This window comes from Octopus sinensis, linkage group LG11 (genome assembly GCF_006345805.1).
Source record: "Octopus sinensis linkage group LG11, ASM634580v1, whole genome shotgun sequence".
NCBI lineage: Eukaryota > Metazoa > Mollusca > Cephalopoda > Octopoda > Octopodidae > Octopus > Octopus sinensis.
Window position 1 is genome coordinate 26159613 of NC_043007.1, and position 19823 is coordinate 26179435.

The 19823-nt window shown below is 37.1% G+C and overlaps 1 protein-coding gene across 6 annotated transcripts in view; it reads left to right on the top strand.

The window, feature by feature from the left end:
* LOC115217153 (poly [ADP-ribose] polymerase tankyrase) overlaps window positions 1-19823 on the top strand; it is a 216965-nt gene that overhangs the window by 177235 nt on the left and 19907 nt on the right. For all 6 annotated transcript variants that reach the window (XM_029786768.2, XM_029786769.2, XM_036507261.1 and 3 more), the window contains 13 exons: window positions 1-26; window positions 1672-1871; window positions 3600-3682; window positions 5054-5163; window positions 5885-6119; window positions 7578-7734; window positions 10777-10853; window positions 11873-12047; window positions 13187-13267; window positions 14537-14695; window positions 16210-16330; window positions 18056-18164; window positions 19450-19717. The exon at window positions 1-26 is cut by the window's left edge and continues 140 nt beyond it. In XM_029786768.2, coding sequence (XP_029642628.1) covers window positions 1-26; window positions 1672-1871; window positions 3600-3682; window positions 5054-5163; window positions 5885-6119; window positions 7578-7734; window positions 10777-10853; window positions 11873-12047; window positions 13187-13267; window positions 14537-14695; window positions 16210-16330; window positions 18056-18164; window positions 19450-19717 — 1801 coding nt within the window. The remainder of the gene's footprint in view (window positions 27-1671; window positions 1872-3599; window positions 3683-5053; window positions 5164-5884; window positions 6120-7577; window positions 7735-10776; window positions 10854-11872; window positions 12048-13186; window positions 13268-14536; window positions 14696-16209; window positions 16331-18055; window positions 18165-19449; window positions 19718-19823) is intronic.

Consider the following 19823-nt stretch of genomic DNA (forward strand, 5'->3'; position numbering starts at 1 on the left):
TAAAGAAAGAACTTATGGAAAGGAAGGTGAGTGTATCATCATCATCATCATCGTCATTATTTTTTGTTTTTTTTATGATAATTGTTGTTTGATTTGAGTAAATTTTAGAAAATATTATAATTTAAATTTCTATACTCTTTATTGGTTAAGTCAGCATTTTCCAATCTTTTTACTCTTGGGGAATTCTTGTAATACATCTCATATCGAGGTTGGTGGAATATTTCTCTTCTCCTTCTATAATATTCACTAAGAGGACCCATGGAATTTTCATGGTGTAAGTCAGCATCTTCAAATATCTAATGTCCCTTCTGCCTATATATTTATCTGTTAACTCTCATAATACTGATAAGCATTTAAAACCCTAATAACAAAAGATAGAAAAAAAAAAAGAAGAAAAGACCAAATGATGGCAGTGCCCCAGCATAGCCACAGATTTTACTCTGAAATATGTGAACGACAAAAATGTAACATGCACAGCTATTTGATAACGAGAGTTATTTCACTTTAATTGAACTATCTATCGATACATCTTTTAATGTATTTATTTATAGGTCTTCACGACATTGTTTCATTATGTTAAGCATTTCAACTGTGCCTGCAATTTAAACACACAGATGCAGAATAATATAGACCTCTCCCCCACTCTCATGTTTTCTCTTTCTATTTTCTTCACTGATTACGCTCTTTCAATTTCTCTCTTTAGTCTCTCCTCCTCCTCCTTCCTTCTCTATGTATATCTCATATTTTTCTCCCTTGATGTAACACATGGATAAGCAGAATAATAATTTTTCGATATTATCTACAAAACACTGGTGACAGTCATACAACAGGAAATAAGTTCTTGACAAACCCATAATGATGCTGTTTCAGTCACAGGTCCAAATCATTTCACTCCACTTGCATCACAAATACCCCTTGGGAAAGGCATAGATACCAACATATTATGTCTATCAATAAATCATTCAACGACATGTCATACTTACTCATGAATAGATTGCCAGTATTTTAAATTTGATTTTAAGCATAAAAACTGGGGTGTGGCATATAAACAGGGTGAAGCTAAAACTATTTATGGAAAATATTTTGTACCAACACCATCCGCTAAGAGCACCATCCGAGCGTGATCGTTGCCAGGGCCGCTAATTGACACGTAAAAAGCACCGTTCAAGCATGATCGTTACCAGCATCGCTTTTCTGGCACTTGTGCCAATGGGATGTGAAAAACAACATTCGAGTGATAGCGTTGCCAGTGCCGCTGGAGTGGCTCCTATGAGAGTGGCCGTTGCCAGTACTGCCTGACTGGCCCTCATGCCGGTGGCACATAAAAGCACCCACTACACTCTCAGAGTGGTTGGCATTAGGAAGGGCATCCAGCTGTAGAAAGTCTGCCAGATCAGATCGGAGCCTTGTGCAGCCATCTGGCTCACCAGTCCCCTGTCAAACTGTCCAACCCATGCCAGCATGGAAAGCGGACATTAAACGATGATGATGATTTGACTCTAAAATAGTACACAAGTAAATATAGTATTTTCTTGATGGGATGGAAATCTTTTGAGAGAACAAGCTCAAACTCTTCCTCACTGTTTATTTCTCTGCTTTTTGTGTCTGTCTGTCTGTCCCTCTCTCTAAAATGTGTCTCAAAGAAAGAATTTTTGTTTTGTATTTCACTAGGTAAATGGTGTGCCGTTCACTTTATGGTTGCTGCTGTTACTGAGAAATCTATTCCATCTCCTGATGGTATGGTAAACCATTGTCCTGGCTTGAAACTCATCCTGAGCAAGAAACCACAACTTGATATGCCAGACCAATATGGCTGTGTCCCATTGATCCAAGCCATTCAATTAGGTCGTGTTGAAGCTGTCAAAATGCTGGTACAGTTCTATTTTCTTTTCTCTATTGTTGTATGACTTCTGAAACTTTGGCTGTTGTTGTTGTTGTTGTTGATTTACACCATTTGAGCCCTGATTGAGTAGATCTGTGACCAAAGGCATTTCTACCATGATCCTCCCATTCTTTTATGCAAAAGACCCACCCTTTTGTAATGCAGAGTAGCCATGGCACCTGTGCTTGTCACTCTATCATAGTATAGCTTCCCAACACCTGGCATAAAACTACCCCCTGCTCTCAAATCCCGCTGCCAGTTGAGGTTGCTATTTTGTTTTTTGTTCTAAAATAATAATAATAAAGAAATTATTGCATAGTGCTCAGGTGCACCACAACTTGTCAAAAGTGCGTATAAAGTATATGCAGTAATGTACAAATGTCTGGAAAGCGAACAGTGTATGAGTCAGATACATGCTTGCGTGTGTATGGAGGGGAGAAAATCAGGTGTAGTGTTGGCGAATCTCAAGAAGCATGGAAGTTTTGAAGGATGCAGTGCTCCGACAACTAACAACTGGTGCCGGCAGTTTGTTCCATGCTTCAGCAACTCTTAGTGTGAAAAAATGTTTTCACCAAATGTTTTCTTTTCCTGTCTTGTGAATTACTTGGTGACTTCATTAGTGCTAGTAGCACATGAAAAGCATCCAGTTCATGCTGTAAAGTGGTTTGTATTAGGAAAGGTATCCAGTTGTTGAAACCTTGCCAAAGCAGGCATTAAAGCTTGACACAGCACTATGGCTTGCAGGATCCTGTTAAAACTGTCTAACCCATAGCCTGCAAAGAAAACTGAGGTTAAATGATGATGACTACATTTTCCAATATGTCTTTCTCATCTGAGTAAGATTTGGCTACTGTTTGTTCCGGGTTGAGCAAGCATCTGTAGTTTCCCTCTGGTTCAGATTTTAAAGTAATGTAAGTTATCGACTGACATGTATACCAAAACACACACTATAGATTTTGGACCTATTCAAAAAGACATTTCCTCTGTCTCTTTTTCCCACTGCTGTGAGAATGTAAAAAGAAAAACAATCAAAAATGCATATGATTGTATTCCAAACCGAAAAGGGATTTTAAAAGTGCTTAGTTTAGAAACCATTGGAGCTCAATGGAGTTTGCTGCTTGCTAGATCCTGTCAAACCACCTCTCAATGATAGCATGGAAAATGGTTGTTTAATGATGACGATGTTCATTTCTACGAATATCTTAACTCCTTGCCATTCCCTATTTATGACTACCCTGTTAAATCATCTCATTTCCCCCTATCACCCTGTTTAGACCCTGTACTAAATCATTTTTCTTCTGAACCCCAAATCCTTCTTTAGAAACTGAACATTAACTACATTAGTTTCACCCAGTTTAGAAAGGCTCGAAAGGGATTTGGTCACTTCTCTTTATGCATTTTTGTTTTATTACTACTATTACCACTACCACTGACAATTGTACTTCTCGTGTGTATGTGTGTGTGTGTGTATATATATATATATATATATATATATTCATATATTTTTTTCTCTCTCTGTGTTTCTTTTCTGTGTATCTTTCTGTTGAAGAGCGTAGGCTCGAAATGTAACAGACTTGTTTTATTTATATTCCTGAGCGCTATACTAACACAATTGTTTGTTTGTACTCCACCTGCCTTCGTCTTTTGTTTATTTTCATAAAGCTTCCCGTTATATATTCATATATATTAATACAATTTTATGTAATTTTATTTACAGCTTTTGGCCAATGCAAATCCTAATTGTTCATATGTGAAAAAGGACTCGAACCAAAGAGTGACACCTTTGGTCTTAATTGCTCAGTAAGTACTGAAGTTCTGTAATAATAATTTCATTCTAAAAAACTGTACAGTCTAGCTCAATTTTGTCCTCTTTGTCAAAAGGTATATCGTCCAGTGCTACAAAACTGATCTAATGAATCATTAATTTATTAAGCTAATTATATTTTAAAATAAATACTCATTAAATTGAAAATACTTTTGATCAAAGTAGAATTCAATACTAGCTTGGTGATGCAATCATTTGTGAAAAATGACTTTTTTTTTGTGTATTTAGTGTTTTGGTAATTTCATGTTCCAAGATATTGTATGTAGATTTAAAGCTTATATTAGCTTGATAAGTAAGTTCTGTCTTGAATACTCATAAGGCAAGTTATTTGGTTTCCATGGCATATAAGGGACTGAGATCACAACATTCCCCCTGAATGGGATGCTAGTCTTATGTAGCTGAGTGGGGCAACATGAAATGAAGTGTTTTGCTCAAGAATATGGTGCACCTGTTGATCCAAGAATTGAAACCACGATTGCAAGATTTTGAGTACAACACCCTGAACCACAAGGCCATATGCTTTTGCAATTACTTTCTGCTTTTTGGTGAAAATAGAGCTACCAAAACTGAGAAATAGCTACCAATGTTTCCTATTGCTAAATGGTTCAGCTTACTGTCATGGTTTCATTTTTTTGTAAATCCATGGATTTCATCATCCGTTTTCCATGTTGGCATGCGTTAGACCAGTTGCTCTTAACCAGGATCCATATGGCCCCTGAGGGTCCAACTAAGATTTTACGGGGTTCGCACAACAAAATAGTAAATTGGGGATCCACAATAATATTTTAAGGGTCCCCTGAAAATATTTTGCTTTCGATGTATGTATTGCAAGAAACAGCTAGGTTTCTTTCTCTAATATTTTACATAGTTCAACCTACATGGGTTAATATGTAAAATGTAAAATAGGAATTTTAAAAGAAATGTCTATAAAACTAGTTTTTAAGCATCAAATGGCAATGGGGGTCTACCAGAATAAAATAGGAATCAAAGGGGTCCATTGATAAAAAATAGTTGAGAACCCCTGAATTAGACAGTTTGTTCAGAGCTGGCAAGTAGGAGAGCTGCACCAGGTTCTAACCCGATTTGGCTTGGTTTCTATGGCTGGATGCCCTCCCTTAATGCCAACCACTTTACAGAATATGTCGGGTGCTTATTATGTGGCACCAACATAGGTGCTTTTATGTGGCCCTGGCATGGAAGCTTTTTATGTGATCCAGCACGGGATTTATTATTTGTAAATCCATACCCTGTGACAGGATCTATTTGTTAATTATCTCCTTATAGTATGTAATTATTTTATGTGTTTTACATATCTTATGTTTTTGGTTCTTTTTGTTTTTTCTCAGAAACGGTAAACCTGACTTACTGCGCATGCTTGTATCGGCACATGTCATGATAGACGACAGGAATAACCCCAGACAGCAAACTGCTTTGCACTTAGCTGTACAAAACCCAAGTAAGTAACCTAACCAGTGTTCATATGTGATTATATGTGTATACGGGTTGCCATTGTGGTGAGTATATGATAATTTCATCCATTAAGTGTTCCTCTTTGAAATGTTACACAAAGGAATTGAGTAATATTAAGAGAACACTAATAGTAACAGACTTTGCCAACTACTCTACTTGAAGCGAAGTAATGGTGGGCCGAGAGGTCTAACAAAAATTAATGTTCATAATCTGTGATTTTTTTTTTTTTTTTTTGCTTAAGATAAAATTTTATACTGAATGGCTGTGTGGTCAAGAAGTTTGCTTCCCAACCATATGGTTTTGAGTTTAGTCCCACTGCATGGCACTTTGGGCAAATTTCTGAAAAGCTCTATCTGTGACGATTTCATCTCATTCGAAGGAGAGGGCCTTTCTCTGTCCGGGTTGCGGATCCGTGGAATAAGCTGCCAGACGAGATAGTGAAGATGCCGACGACCACTTGGTTCAAAGTCTCTCTTGACCAGAAATGGCCTGAACTCTTTGCATGAACACCCTCCCTGTACATAACTCCATGTCCCCCTTCATGGCCATGCTTTTTGCTTTTTGAGCCAAAAAATTAACTTAACTTATTTGTGTTTGTCAGAGTCCATTTGTGACTTCTTCAATGACATACCAATCAATGTTTATTCTTCTAATTAACAAACTGCTGCAATATTTTGATATCTTTTGCCTTTCCTTTTTTTTAACAGTTCGTGATGCCGATACTTTGAGGAGAGTACATATTCTGAAAGAAGCTGGTGCCAAGGTGAATGCCGTTGATTGCGATGGCTTGACACCCCTACATTGCTCTGTGAAAAACAACTTGGGCCAGCTAGACTCTAACATTGACCTTGAAGAATTGCTGATTAAAAATAATGCTGATGTTTTTGCTAAAGACAAAAAGAATCGTTTGTCCTTGCATTATGCTTTTGGAGATATTGAAAAGTAATTTTTCATTTTCATTGTTGGTTACACTATTGTTTATTTGTTCAGCTTGTTGTTCATTTTATGTTTTTGTTAATAATTTCCTTAATTTCTTTTATAATGATAGAATTTTTATAAAATTCCCATTGGGATGTAGAATTAAAAAAGTTACATGGAGCCCTCATGTTGATTTTCCTTATCACACCACTTGTCTCTGCTGAGTCAGTTGTGACTGAGTGTATAAAATATACATCATCATCATCATCGTTTAATGTCCGTTTTCCATGCTAGCATGGGTTGGACAGTTCGACCGGGGTCTGGGAAGCCAGGAGGCTGCACCAGGCTCCAGTCTGATCTGGCAGTGTTCCTACAGTTGGATACCCTCCCTAATGCCAACCACTCCATGAGTGTAGTGAGTGCTTTTTTCGTGCCACTGGCACAGGTGCCAGGTGAGGCTGGCAACGGCCACGATCGGTTGGTGCTTTTTACGTGCCACCGGCACAGAGGCCATTCGAGGTGAAACTGGCAACGGCCACGTTTGGATGTTTGTTTGTTTTTTTTTGTAGAAAAATTGATGCAAAGCAGATCTTGTGTAGTTAAAAAATTCGCTTCACAATCACATGGTTCTGGGTTCGTTTCCAATGCATGGCAGCGTGGACAAATGTCTTCCGTCATAGCTTCAAACCGACCAATGTTTTTCTGTGTGGTATTTGAAATTGAATACTGTAACGAAGCTCATTAATGCCTGTGATGACACTGGTGCCAAACTGTATTGGCTTTGTCTTTCTCTTGGTCTTGGGCATCGTCAGTGGTCTGAAGAGGAGAAATTTGGGATCTTTTCGGTTTGAACGGCAGTTTTTTCTAGTGGTGTCATATGAAATTGTCACCCATAATTATGACCCTAGTATCGATCTATTGCATTTCAATCTGTTTTAGGGTTAGGGGTGGGGGGAAGGGTATCTTTTTTTCTTCAGAAATGTAAATAAACCCAATCTGTTTCTTAAACAAGGGACATATTCATACGGCGCAGAATGTTTTCACCTCTATAGACGTCATTGATTGGTTGAAATTGCAGAAATTGAAGGAAAAAACACAAATATCTTACAAACTATAGAATTTTCTCAATAAAGCCAAGAGAAAAGGATGTTTTATAAACACATTCTACCAGTATACGAAGTTTAAAAGTGTTTAGTTACGTGGAAATTATTTTAAAAAACTGTCGTTCAAACCAAAAAGATCCGAAATTTGCATGCATGAGCAAGTCTTAGTCTCCTACAAAATATCTTGCCCAGACATATACCTCATAGAATAGCTTTCCTAGTCATCCGTGACAGAAGGGGGCCTTAGAGGATATATCACATGGGAAATGTCATGGAGCAATTTTAACATAATCATATTGTTAGAATTCTCTGAAGTTTGTTTTTGCCATTACTAATCAAGCGTAATTCTAATTTATATATTTCGATTCATTTTTCACAGACCAGTGTACACCACAGCAGAACCAATTGAACTTGTCCAGTTGTTGACTTCAGCTATGAGATATTCTCAAATTGATCTTACTGATTTTTTTGGCCAGACACCACTCCATCGTGCCGCATGCCGAGGAGCAACCATTTGTTGTCGACATTTAGTCAAGGTACTACTTTTAACCTTTTTTTTTTGTATTTTTTAAAAGATATTTTGAGTAAATTATCACTTCTGAAGAATCTTTTATAATTTATAACATTTTGTAATCATCATCGTTTAACATCCGTTTTCCATGCTAGCATGGGTTGGACGGTTCAACTGGGGTCTGGGAAGCCAGAAAGCTGCGCCAGGCCCAGTCTGATCTGGCATTATAATTTATCCGTCTCAAAACAAACCGATAGAAATCTCTAAAAAAATCCGTTATTACCGTATTGGTCCCAATTTCCCCCTCTTCAGCGATAAATACATGAGATATAAGTGAAGTACTTACTCATACCCATGGAAAAAGCAAGCACTAAGTCCTGAGCAGACCTAAGTACCCCAAATATATCCAAAATAGAAAATCTTCGGCACATCTCGAGACACGTGTGATTCAAACAAGAAACTTTCACAGAGTGAGAGAATCCGGAAGTGAACACTATTAAATTTATAACTAATCTCTTATTATAAAAGGCAGATTTTATCTGCCTCCCTTTGGGAGTTATACAAATCTACAATATAGGATTTCTTCAATTACAATTTACCTAGCATTTTTGAGAGTACAATGCATCCCATCCCGTCATACCAGGTCCAGTTTTTAAAATTTAAACTCCAATTAAGCAAAATTTTACAGAAAACTCACATTCTGGTGTGTGTGTCAAATGCTTTTCTTAGTCTGGTTTACAAACCACACACGCAACGCACACACACAGTGGGCAAGGAATAAAATGAAAGTAATTCACTTACTGTAGTGAGTGATTCTTTCACTCTGCCTCCCACTTCCTCTTTACACACATAGAAAAAACTTTTATTTTTTTACATAAGTAATGAGAGCGAAAGAGACTAAGAGAAAGCGATTGTATGACGAGGGAAGTTCCTTTGAAGTTACCGTTACCGTGCATGGGACTCATTGATGTACATTGTGTGTGTGTGTTTGATGGAGTGTGGGAGACAGACAGTATGTTGTGTAAGTGAAGTGCTTCTGTTAGTGTGTGTGAAGAGACAGAGAGAGTAATGTGTGAAAGAGAGAGATAACTGAAATTTTTTTACTCGGTTTATGTGTATATGTATGCATGTATGTGTGTGTGTGTGTGTGTGTGTATGTATTGTGTGTGTATGTATTTATATATAAAAGAGGTTTGTTGTGTCTGTCTACTCCGATTTAGATTCAACTACTCCCACATTTTGCGATGCAGTTTAACCAAAACCGGGTATCTTATATAGTCGTGATTCATATCGAGCCCTTCTGGGTATTAGCGCGCGTCTACGATAGTCTATGATTTTACAAATAATTTACTCATTTTTTTTCCATTTTAATGCATATTTTTAAAAATAAACGGAAGTAACTCTCAAACTTCACACTAATATGCGTGCTCATATGCGACGTAATATCACATCACCAGCATTTCCTCCTCACACCCTCCTTGCACTTGGCGAAGGCAAATACCAGGGGATGAAAATGGTAATATTGCCATCGATTCCATTTGTACCATTGTTAAGACGCCTTCTGATCTCAGAGATGCAGTGTTCCCAGATTTACAAGCTAATTATCAGAATATGGATGGATTGGCAAAAAGGCTATACTGGCCCCGAGGAATAAAACTGTTCACCATATTATGATGAAATGCTAAAACTCATTCCTGGGAAGTCGATGTATATCAGTCTATCGATACAACTACAACTTCTGACCCAGAGGACGTCATCAACTATCCAATAGAGGTACTCAATTCCTTTGAGCACCCCGGACTACCACCACACTTTCTCAACTTAAAGTTAGTGCCCCTATAATGCTCATCAGAAATTTGGTTCCCCCAAAACAATGCAATGGCACACGTTTGGCGTTAAGTCCTTATCTCCCCCACCGTAAGCTTATTTCAATATTTGCCTGAATAATCATCATAATTCAGTGCAATCATTAACAGTACTTTCAAGCAATTCAGCCCCGAGCAACGCCGGGCAATTCTGCTAGTGTAGGATAAAAATTTTTTTGAGAAAAAAAAAAAATATATATATATATATGTACACACAAATTTTTGTACAGTTTCCATCTACCAGATTTCTCTTATGAGGCATCAGATACTCTGAAGCTACAGTAGGAGGCATTTGCAAAAAGTGCCATGCAATGGAATCAAACATGAAACATGGTTGTGAAACCATGCCCTCACTTGTTATTGAAATCTAAAATTCATTTTATAATGCTGCTTTTTATTAGAGAAAAAATTTTAGTTTTTGCTTTGCCTCTTACTGGGCTGTTTGGTGCATATTATTGGAATATTCATCATCTTCTAACATCCATTTTCCATGCTAGCATGGGTTGGGTACCTTGACAGGAACTGGCAAGGCCATGGGTTGCACCATAGTTGGGCTTGGCTTGATTTCTAAAGTTGGATGCCCTTCCTAATGCCAACCACTTTACAGAGTGTACTGAGTACTTATTATTTTTAGGAATTTATTTCTTTTCATAGAAAATTTTTATCTCTAGCAATGAGGTTAATCATTGGAAAATTTGCATACAATATTGTTCAATAATTGTTAAACACATTAAGGACTTAGATATATGTCATAAGTAGGGAAGGTTTAAAAGTTTGGCGGGATTGAGTTTTGTATATTTAATCTTGGACTGATTTTTCTATAATATATTATTATTTTCTGGTTTGTTAACATTTTATCTAAAACCCTCAACTTCTGTGAAACTCCCAGCTTATAATCCCGTTTCTGTTGAAGGTGGAATTTATAAACTTTTGTAAAGTAATATAAACCATTACCTCCTTTCATTTTTGGAGAACCAACTATTTCATACTGGTTTTTACTTACAATTTGTATTTGATAAATTCTACCCTTGGCAGAGAAGTGAAATTTTTTTTTTTTCATTGTGATAAAACTATGTTGTTTATGGAGCTGTGGGATTTCAGCTTTTCTTTTTCATTTCCTATCTCAGTTGTGATGTTTTTGTCTTTATATTTCAGTTGTGACTTTCACTTCTAAAATACTATTCTTGTCCCCTTTTTTCCAGTTACATGCTGATATTAATCGGAAGGACAATTCTGGAAACACACCGCTTGCTTACGCAGTCCGTCATCATCATGACAGGTTCGTACCTTTCATGTGTGCACTGTCTTGGTTGATAGTTCTTTGTAGAGCAACATTATTAGCTGTATCTCTCAATTAAAACCATTGTAATTTCAAAATAATATATACAAGTGCAGGCATGGTTGCATGGTATCTTTTACTATAGCCCTGGGTCAACCAAAGGCATGTGAATGAATTTAGTAGCTGGAAACTGAATGAAGCATGCATATAATATGTATGTGTGGATATATATATATATATATTATATATATATATATAATATATATATATATATATATATATATATTATATATATATTATATTATATATATATATATTATATTATATATATATATATTATATATATATATATTATATATATATATTATATATATATATTATATATATATATTATATATATATAATGTCTGCCTTCTATGCTGGCATGGGTTGGATGGTTTGACTGAGAACAGGCAAGCCAGAAGGCTGTACCAGGCTCCAATCTGATTTGGCAAGGTTTCTACAGATGGATGCCCTTCCTAATGCCAACCACTCTGAAAGTGTAGTGGGTGCTTTTTACGTGCCACCGACATGAGGGCCAGTTAGGCGGCACTGGCACCAAACATGCTTGAATGGTGCCTTTTACATTCTACTGGTACAGGAGCCAGTGAGGCAACACTGGTAACAATCACTGGTACTTAGTTTATCGACTCTGAAAGGCTGAAAGACAAAGTCAACCTTGGCAGAATTTGAACTCAAAACATGAAGACAGACGAAAATGCTGCGAGGCATTTTTCCCAGTGTACAACCAATCCTGCCTCTTCACCTTTATTATAATAATAATAATAATAATAATAATAACAAAAATAATAATATCCTCATCATAAAAAAACATTCTCACGGAATGCTTTGTGCCTGACTTGTTTATATTGATAGCAGCAATAAGGTTGTTTATATTGCCTTTTATTTTTGTAATGTTGTTTTGTTATTCTGTTGTTGTTGTTTGAATTGATGAAAGCTCTCGTTTAAACTCCTTCTAGTTGTGCACTCATCCTCTTGCAAATGGGAGCAAATGTCAAAGACAATGTGATAATTCCACCTGTTCCCAAGAATATGATTTATGAAGCCGACAAGAAACGTAAGCCGATTTGGAAGTGGCAACCCATCAGAAACATGGCCAAGAGGCCCCAGAAACATGAACACTCTATTTTCCAGGTATGTCTCAAATATTTATGGATCTTTTCATCAGTTACTGTTTAACCCCAGGTCGGACCTGATCAAGTAAACCTTTGATTGAACAGGATTCTAGCTGTGACCATTCTGTCTTTCTTCAGCTACATTACATTTATTTTAAGACAGCAGAGTGTGATTTGTAGGAATTGTGGCTGCTATTTCTAGCTTGTTGAATGACTGATATAGTAATATATACAGTGGCGTAGCTAGAGTAAACCGTGCCTAGAGCAAGCCGCAAAAATGCACCCCAACCTCTATTACAAAAATCATATTATATAGTACTTATTTGTTATAAGTAATGTTTTAAAACAATATTTTAGGAATAAATACTTTACCAGGGTTCATTTACCTGCTGGTTCGCTATAGCCTGTAATTCAAAATATATTCTTTGAATGTTTACTTTCTTGAAGCCTCCTTATTTTAACCATTTAATGCATCAGCATTTTGACCGACATGCTAACGTTTCTGCCAGCTCGCTGCCTTAATTAGAGAAGATATTCTTTTCTACTCTAGGCACAAGGTACAGAATTTTTGGGGAGTGGGGCAGTCGATTAGATCAACCCCAGTATACAACTGGTACTTAAATTTATCGACCCTGAAAGGATAAAAGGCAAAGTCGACCTCGGTGGAATTTGATCTCAGAATGTAAAGACAGATGAAATGCCGTTGAGCATTTTGCCCGACATACTAACATTTCTGCCAGCTTCACAGTTACAAAATAATGCATGATGAATTCAAACCAATCATCATCATCATCATCATTTAGCATCCGTTTTCCATGCTAGCATGGGTTGGACGGTTCAACTGGGGTCTGTGAAGCCAGAAGGCTGCATCAGGCCCAGTCTGATCTGGCATTGTTTCTACGGCTGGATGCCCTTCCTAACGCCAACCACTCCGCGAGTGTAGTGGGTGCTTTTTACGTGCCAGACGGAGCTGGCAAACGGCCACGAACGGATGTGAATAAAAAAGCTTTACTTTTGACAGAGTTATGTGATTGCTAAAGGCTTGAATACTGCATTATTTATGTAACACTGTTCATATTCATGCATAGCCAAGCAATATTAATATTTAAATTGTGATTTTAAAACCTCCTTTTTTTTCTTTCATTTTTCTCTCATCAGGAAGCCATTGGGTCAGAACTTCAAAATGTTGCATACATGATGTTAGAATCAACTGCAATGGACCTGAAGAGTGGTATTGAGGTAAGAATTAACACCATGTAACTTTATACACTTGTAGAACTTACAGCTTAAAGTCTTATATATATATATATAATATATATATATATATCACGTGACCGACCAGACCATCAGATGTTGTTACACATCGCTGGTCACAATGCGTTCGCATTGTTTTAGCCTTCGAATGACGCCACTCCGCTGGCTAAGCGAGCAGGCCAACAGAAGAAAGAGTGGGAGAAAGAGTGGTGTATATGAGTACAGCAGGGATCACCACACCCTGCCGGAGCCTCGTGGAGCTTTTAGGTGTTTTCGCTCAATAAACACTCACAACGCCCGGTCTGGGAATTGAAACTGCAATCCTACGACCGTGAGTTCGCTGCCCTGACCACTGTGCCATTGCGCCTCCACACACACACATATATATATATATATATATATATATATTAAGACTTTTATTGAGTCTGGGCCACTTTATACTCTTTTATACCATTCCACTTACTATAATAATGATAATAATAATAATAAATACCAATAATAATAAAAGGATGAAAGGCAAAGTTGACCTTGGAGGAATTTGAACTCAGATGGGCAGAATACTGCTAAGCATTTCAGCCAGTGTGTTAACGAATCTGCCAACTCATTGCCTTAATAATAATGATAATACTAATAATAATAATTTCTATTATAGGCAAAAGGCCTGACATTTATTTTATTTATACATATGTTTGTAATGGTCACATTGACTCTCCCATGATACAATTCATTTACTTTGAACACAATGTTTTCAAATTAAATCACTTGTATAACAAGTGTCATACAGTTTTTATATTATTTACTTTTGATGTGTATTCTTGCTCTTTAATTTAATAATATAACATATACAAATTACAGAGATGTACTTGCATAGCAAGTGATTTGATCTGAGATCGTGTGCTGAAATGAGATGCAGCACGGATTTTTGTCAGTGAACAGGTCGCGGTCTTAAAGCGACGAAAATATTTTGACAAATTAAACTTAAATGTTGAAGTGAATCGAATGGCTTTTGTGTGTTTCTTAAATGGTTTACAAATACCTTCCACGCTGCAACATATACAAAGTCCACTTCAAATGCATGAATGTCTGTTTTTCATAAACACCCATGTAAGGTACCATGTGTTTGTGTACCTCTGCATATATTTAATCTTTGATCATCAAATTTTATGATATAACACACAGTGTGTGTGTATGTGCTTTCTGTTATAATTATAAAAATAAAGACCATTTTTTTCTCTTTCCCTTCTCTTACTTTAGGCTGCTCTAAATGTTAGCAAGTACAACGTTGCCCTCCGTCTCATCAAAAAAGTACATGATATTTCCAAATTGCAAAGCAGTAATTCTGATGGCCGAAATTTGTTCCATATTTTGGCTCTTCGCACCATTCCTGGTCAGCAGACCCAACTGCAGCTTAAGGTAATTTTTTTTTACTAATACTTTGTGTGCACCCTACATAACAATTACTCCTCTAACTTCCTGCAATATATTTTTGAAGTTACCCTTAACATTTCTAGCCCTGGTGATTCTGTTCCTGGTTATTACTCACACATTCTTTTCTACCAATCCAGTTACTCTCTTTACTCTTTTACTTGTTTCAGTCATTTGACTGCGGCCATGCTGGAGCACCACCTTTAGTCGAGTAAATCGACCCCGGGACTTATTCTTTGTAAGCCCAGTACTTATTCTATCGGTGTCTTTTGCCGAACTGCTAAGTGATGGGGACGTAAACACACAAGCATCGGTTGTCAAGCAATGCTAGGGGGACAAACACAGACACACAAACACACACACGTATATATATATATATATATATACGACAGGCTTCTTTCAGTTTCCATCTACCAAATCAACTCACAAGGCATTGGTCGGCCCGGGGCTATAGCAGAAGACACTTGCCCAAGATGCCACGCAGTGGGACTGAACCTGGAACCATGTGGTTGGTTAGCAAGCTACTTACCACACAGCCACTCCTGCGTTAATGAATTTTTAATATAAACCAAACAAAAGAACATTTCGTTTTTGGATTTGGTTTGCAAGGTTCTTTATATGAGTTCGTGTGTTGAAGCATATCCTGTTGTGTTTGAGGAGAGTCATTTTCTCTTTGTGCCTTATAATGTAACAAAACTCATCGGTAAAATTTCCACTTATTTTTTATTTTTCCTAAAATTTTCATTGCGTCTTGCAACCTTTTCAATAGTCTTGAGTCAAGACTATCGAGCCAAGAAATAAGTGGAAATTTTACCGGTGAGTGTGTTTCATTATAAGGCACAAAAAGAAAATGACTCTCCCCAGACACAACCAAACAAAAGAAAGTTTGCAGTAAATTCTGTGAAACTTGTTTTAGAAAACTGAATGATCACGAGTCAAAAACAAGGTCAAAATTTAGCATTGTGATTAAAGCTGAAACATATCTACAGGACATAAGAATATTAGGAATGAAATTGTTTGCCTTTCATCAGTTCCCATGAATTGAATTATACATGGCATCACTACATTGTTCTCTGCATATTTAAAAGACATGATAAAGAAAGCAAAATGGTAGAGAAGCATATGTAAAGCGCTCATAGATTTGGCTGATACAAATAAACAAGTGTACTGTACAAACAACAATACATTAGGTCTGCTTTAGATTAAGCAAGTCCTGTCTGGTATATCGTGCATGGGTTTGTTGTTTTGTGTGTGTGTGTATACACAGACACACAAACATATAAACACACATATATATACGTATATGATGGGCTTCTTCCAGTTTCTGTCTACCAAATCCACTCACAAGGCTTTGGTCGGCCTGGGGCTATAGTAGAAGACTCTTGCCTACGGTGCCACACAGTGGGACTGAACCCGGAACCATGTGGTTGCTAAGCAAGCTACTTACCACATAGCCACTCCTGCGCCTATCATTTCATTGTTTTCATTTTATATTTTTGCAGATTGCCGAAATGATGCATGAGAAAAGGGTTTCCTTAAATGACATTGATATGTATGGATGCACTCCTCTCATGTATGCTGCTTTGCTGCACCAGCCATTCCAACTAGGACAGTTCATGTCAAGTAAGTAATTGACTCTTCAACATTCACATTAGTCTGTGTCAAATGTAACACTTATTTATTCATATTGTTAATTTATCACGTGTTATCTTGCAGTTTCGAGATTTCAATGATGATTGTTTACGTTTAGAATGACATTGTAGGTAGGTCTGAGAGGCCAGATCTGTGCATTTTGAAATTAGAATAGCTAAAATATTTTGGGCTAGTTTAACCCTTTCGATACCAACCTGGTTGAAACCACCTCTGGCTCTGTAATACAAATGTCTTGTTTTCATTAAGTTCTGAATTAAAATCTTCCATGAAACTTTAGTCACAGTTTATGTGCTTAACACTAGCTTAATAATAACTAAGCTATTTTAATAAATTCTTTGTTATATTTAAGATTAATTGAAAGAAACACAGAGCATCTCAAAAGAAATATTGTAATGAAAGGGCTAAATGCTAAAGGGTTAATTAATTTGTCAAAGGTTAGTTTCTAGTTTGGTATTTGTAATGAGTGTGTGGGATGGCCAAGTGGATTGTGTACTGGGAAAACAGCTAAACAAGGAGTCGGCAGTTCATATCCTGTCAGTGGTAGTGTGTGGTTGTATTTGTTTGTATAGCTAAGAGACTTACACATGTTCTCAGGAGAACCTTAATTTTGTGAATGAAATTTGGTTGATAGAAACATGTTCATCATTCTAATTTAGCACCATCACTTTGGGTGCTTTTGGGCATATTTAATGGCATCCACTGTGTTGCAAGCATTCAGGAAATGTTTCTGCTCTGAGGATAATTTTTCTCTCACCAGTTTCAGAGGCCCTGAAAAGGGTCATGTGTGCTACCTCCTTTTCTTTGGCCATTAAAAGAAAAAAAAAATGGCTATTTATTCATTTATCCTTTCACTGTTGTCATTCCTTGGACTCTAAATCTTGTTATCTTCCAAGACTTTTTAGTCATATCATATCAGACAGTTTAACATCCATTTTCCCATGTTTGCATGAGTTAGAACTGGAATTTGTTGAAGTAGATTTTCTACAACCAGATTCCCTTCCTATTGTCAACTTGTTTTCAGGCAAGGTAATATTTCCCTGTGGCTGATCATATTTTTCATAGAAAACTGGAAAAGAAATAACCTTCTATGTATGACAAACATGGTTCTGTGCTAGCAGGGTGCAAAGAGCACCATACGAGCGTGATATTGACAGAGCGGCTAACCGGCTTCCATGCCAGTGGCACTTAAAGAGCACCATTCGAGCGTGATCGTTACCAGCGTCGCCTTACTGGCACTTGTGCCCGTGCTAGTAGGGTGCCAAGAGCACTATCCTGGCACCTGTGCTGGTGGCATGTGTAAAAGGATTCGAGCGAGGTCATTGCCAGTGCCGCCTGACTGGCCCCCATGCCGGTGGCACGTAAAAGGCACCCACTACACTCTGGTTGACGTTAGGAAGGGTATCCAGCTGTAGAAACTCTGCCAAATCAAGATTGGAGCCTGGTGCAGCCATCTGGTTCGCCAGCCCTCAGTCAAAATCTTCCAACCCATGCTAGCATGGAAAGCGGACGTTAACCGATGATGATGATGATGAGCATTTGCCTAAGGTGCTGTGCAATGGGAATGAACCGAAGACCACATAGCCTCCTGTAATTTGTCTGGTACTTATTTTATCAATTTCTGTTACTCACCTGAGAATATCTTAGAGGTTAATTCATAAGCAATGGTCTATTAAACTTTTTGTTGTTTCTTATTAGGCAAAAATTCTCAACTTGATATCAAACACAAAGACCGATACGGACGTGATGTCATGGCAGCTTTCTTTTGGAACTACGATAAAGTCAGTGACATCAATAATGAAGCGAGGTATGTTTAAATTGCTGTTTTACATATACAAAAAAAATTCTCTTTTAACTTGGCTAATTATAATTTTTGAGACTATTAATTATCTGAAGGAATGAAAAAATTTCCATTATTTATACCTATGCAATGAGTTGATCAATACACACATTAATATCCTATTCCTATTGATAAAAATGTTGTTCTTGGTTAAGAACTAAATCCAGTCCGTTTCTTCTATGTATTTAGGAATGAGGCACCATATACTCAACAGTTAAATTGATCAAAATATAAGTGCAGATTGGGGAATGTATATTATGTTGCAATATATATGCGTAGTTTGAATGAAGCATTACCTGATAAATGTATGTTTTTGGGTTTTTTTTTTCTTAAGCCAAATCAATGCAAATTATTTGAAATAATACAAGTTGATGGTTTGTACTTTTGTCTTGTACTTCAATATTTCAGTTATCTTCTCTAAATAAGGCAGTGAGCTGGCAGAATCATTGGCACGGTGGGCAAAATACTTGGTGGCATTTTGTCTGTCTTTATGCTCTGAGTTCGAATCTACTGGGGGTCAACTTTGCCTTTCATTCTTCCAGGATCAATAAAATAATTACCAGTTGATGTAATCGACTTGTCTCTCTTTGCCCCAAATTACTGGCCTTGTGCCAAAATTTAAAACCAATATTCTTCTCTAAATATTTACTGAAAATGGGGGTCGTAATTCTGAAATATTGAAATACAAAATAAAAGTATTTCTTATAACCTGCATGTTTTGGTTTAAAAAAATAAAAATGCAGACGTGTGTGTGTGTGTTTTTTTTTTTCCAACCAGGCTATCAGATGTTGCTACACATCGCTGGTCTCAATGTGCTTTGCATTGTGTTAGGCTTCAAATGACGCCACCCCGCTGGCCAAGTGAGCAGGCCAACAGAAGAAAGAGTGAGAGAACGTTGTGGCGAAAGAGTACAGCAGGGATTGCTTCCACCCCCTGCCGGAGCCTCGTGGAGCTTTCCGGTGTTTTCGCTCAATAAACATTCACAATACCCGGTCTGGAAATCAAAACCATATTCCTACGACCGCAAGCCCGCTGGTCTAAGTACTGGGCCATTTCGCCTCCACGTGTGTTAGTATGTGTGTGTGTGTGTATATATATTCTGAAAATGAGGTTAATTCATCTCTTTTTGCTAATAAAATTTAATATAGAAATGAATAAAAACCATTTAAAAAAATTTCTTTCTGTTAAAATCCTTCCTTTTCCACAACCTAATTTATGTTTTCCTCTCCTGTTCTTGTTTCATCACTTCTAGGGAATGGTTAACAATGTTGATGAAGCTTGGCGCTTCGCTTGATATTTTGTTTGACCTACCTCCACCTCACCATCTTCTGTTTGGAGAACAAATCAATTTTGAAAGGACCAACTATTTCAGCCGCTGTGATGGCCCACTCATCACACCTCTCATTTTTGCCATTTGCTCCTACAATAACAATCTAGTTAGGTATCTCTTGAAAAACGGAGCTTCTCCAAACTTTGCTGATGAAAAAGGTTTGACACCAATAATGCATGCAGTTAAAAAGGTAGGCACACAACAAACAGAAAATTTCTTGTCAGTTTTGAATATGATGTTAATTTATTAATTGTATGTTTTGCCATCAGATGTAGAGGGTTTGTTGGACAAATCGA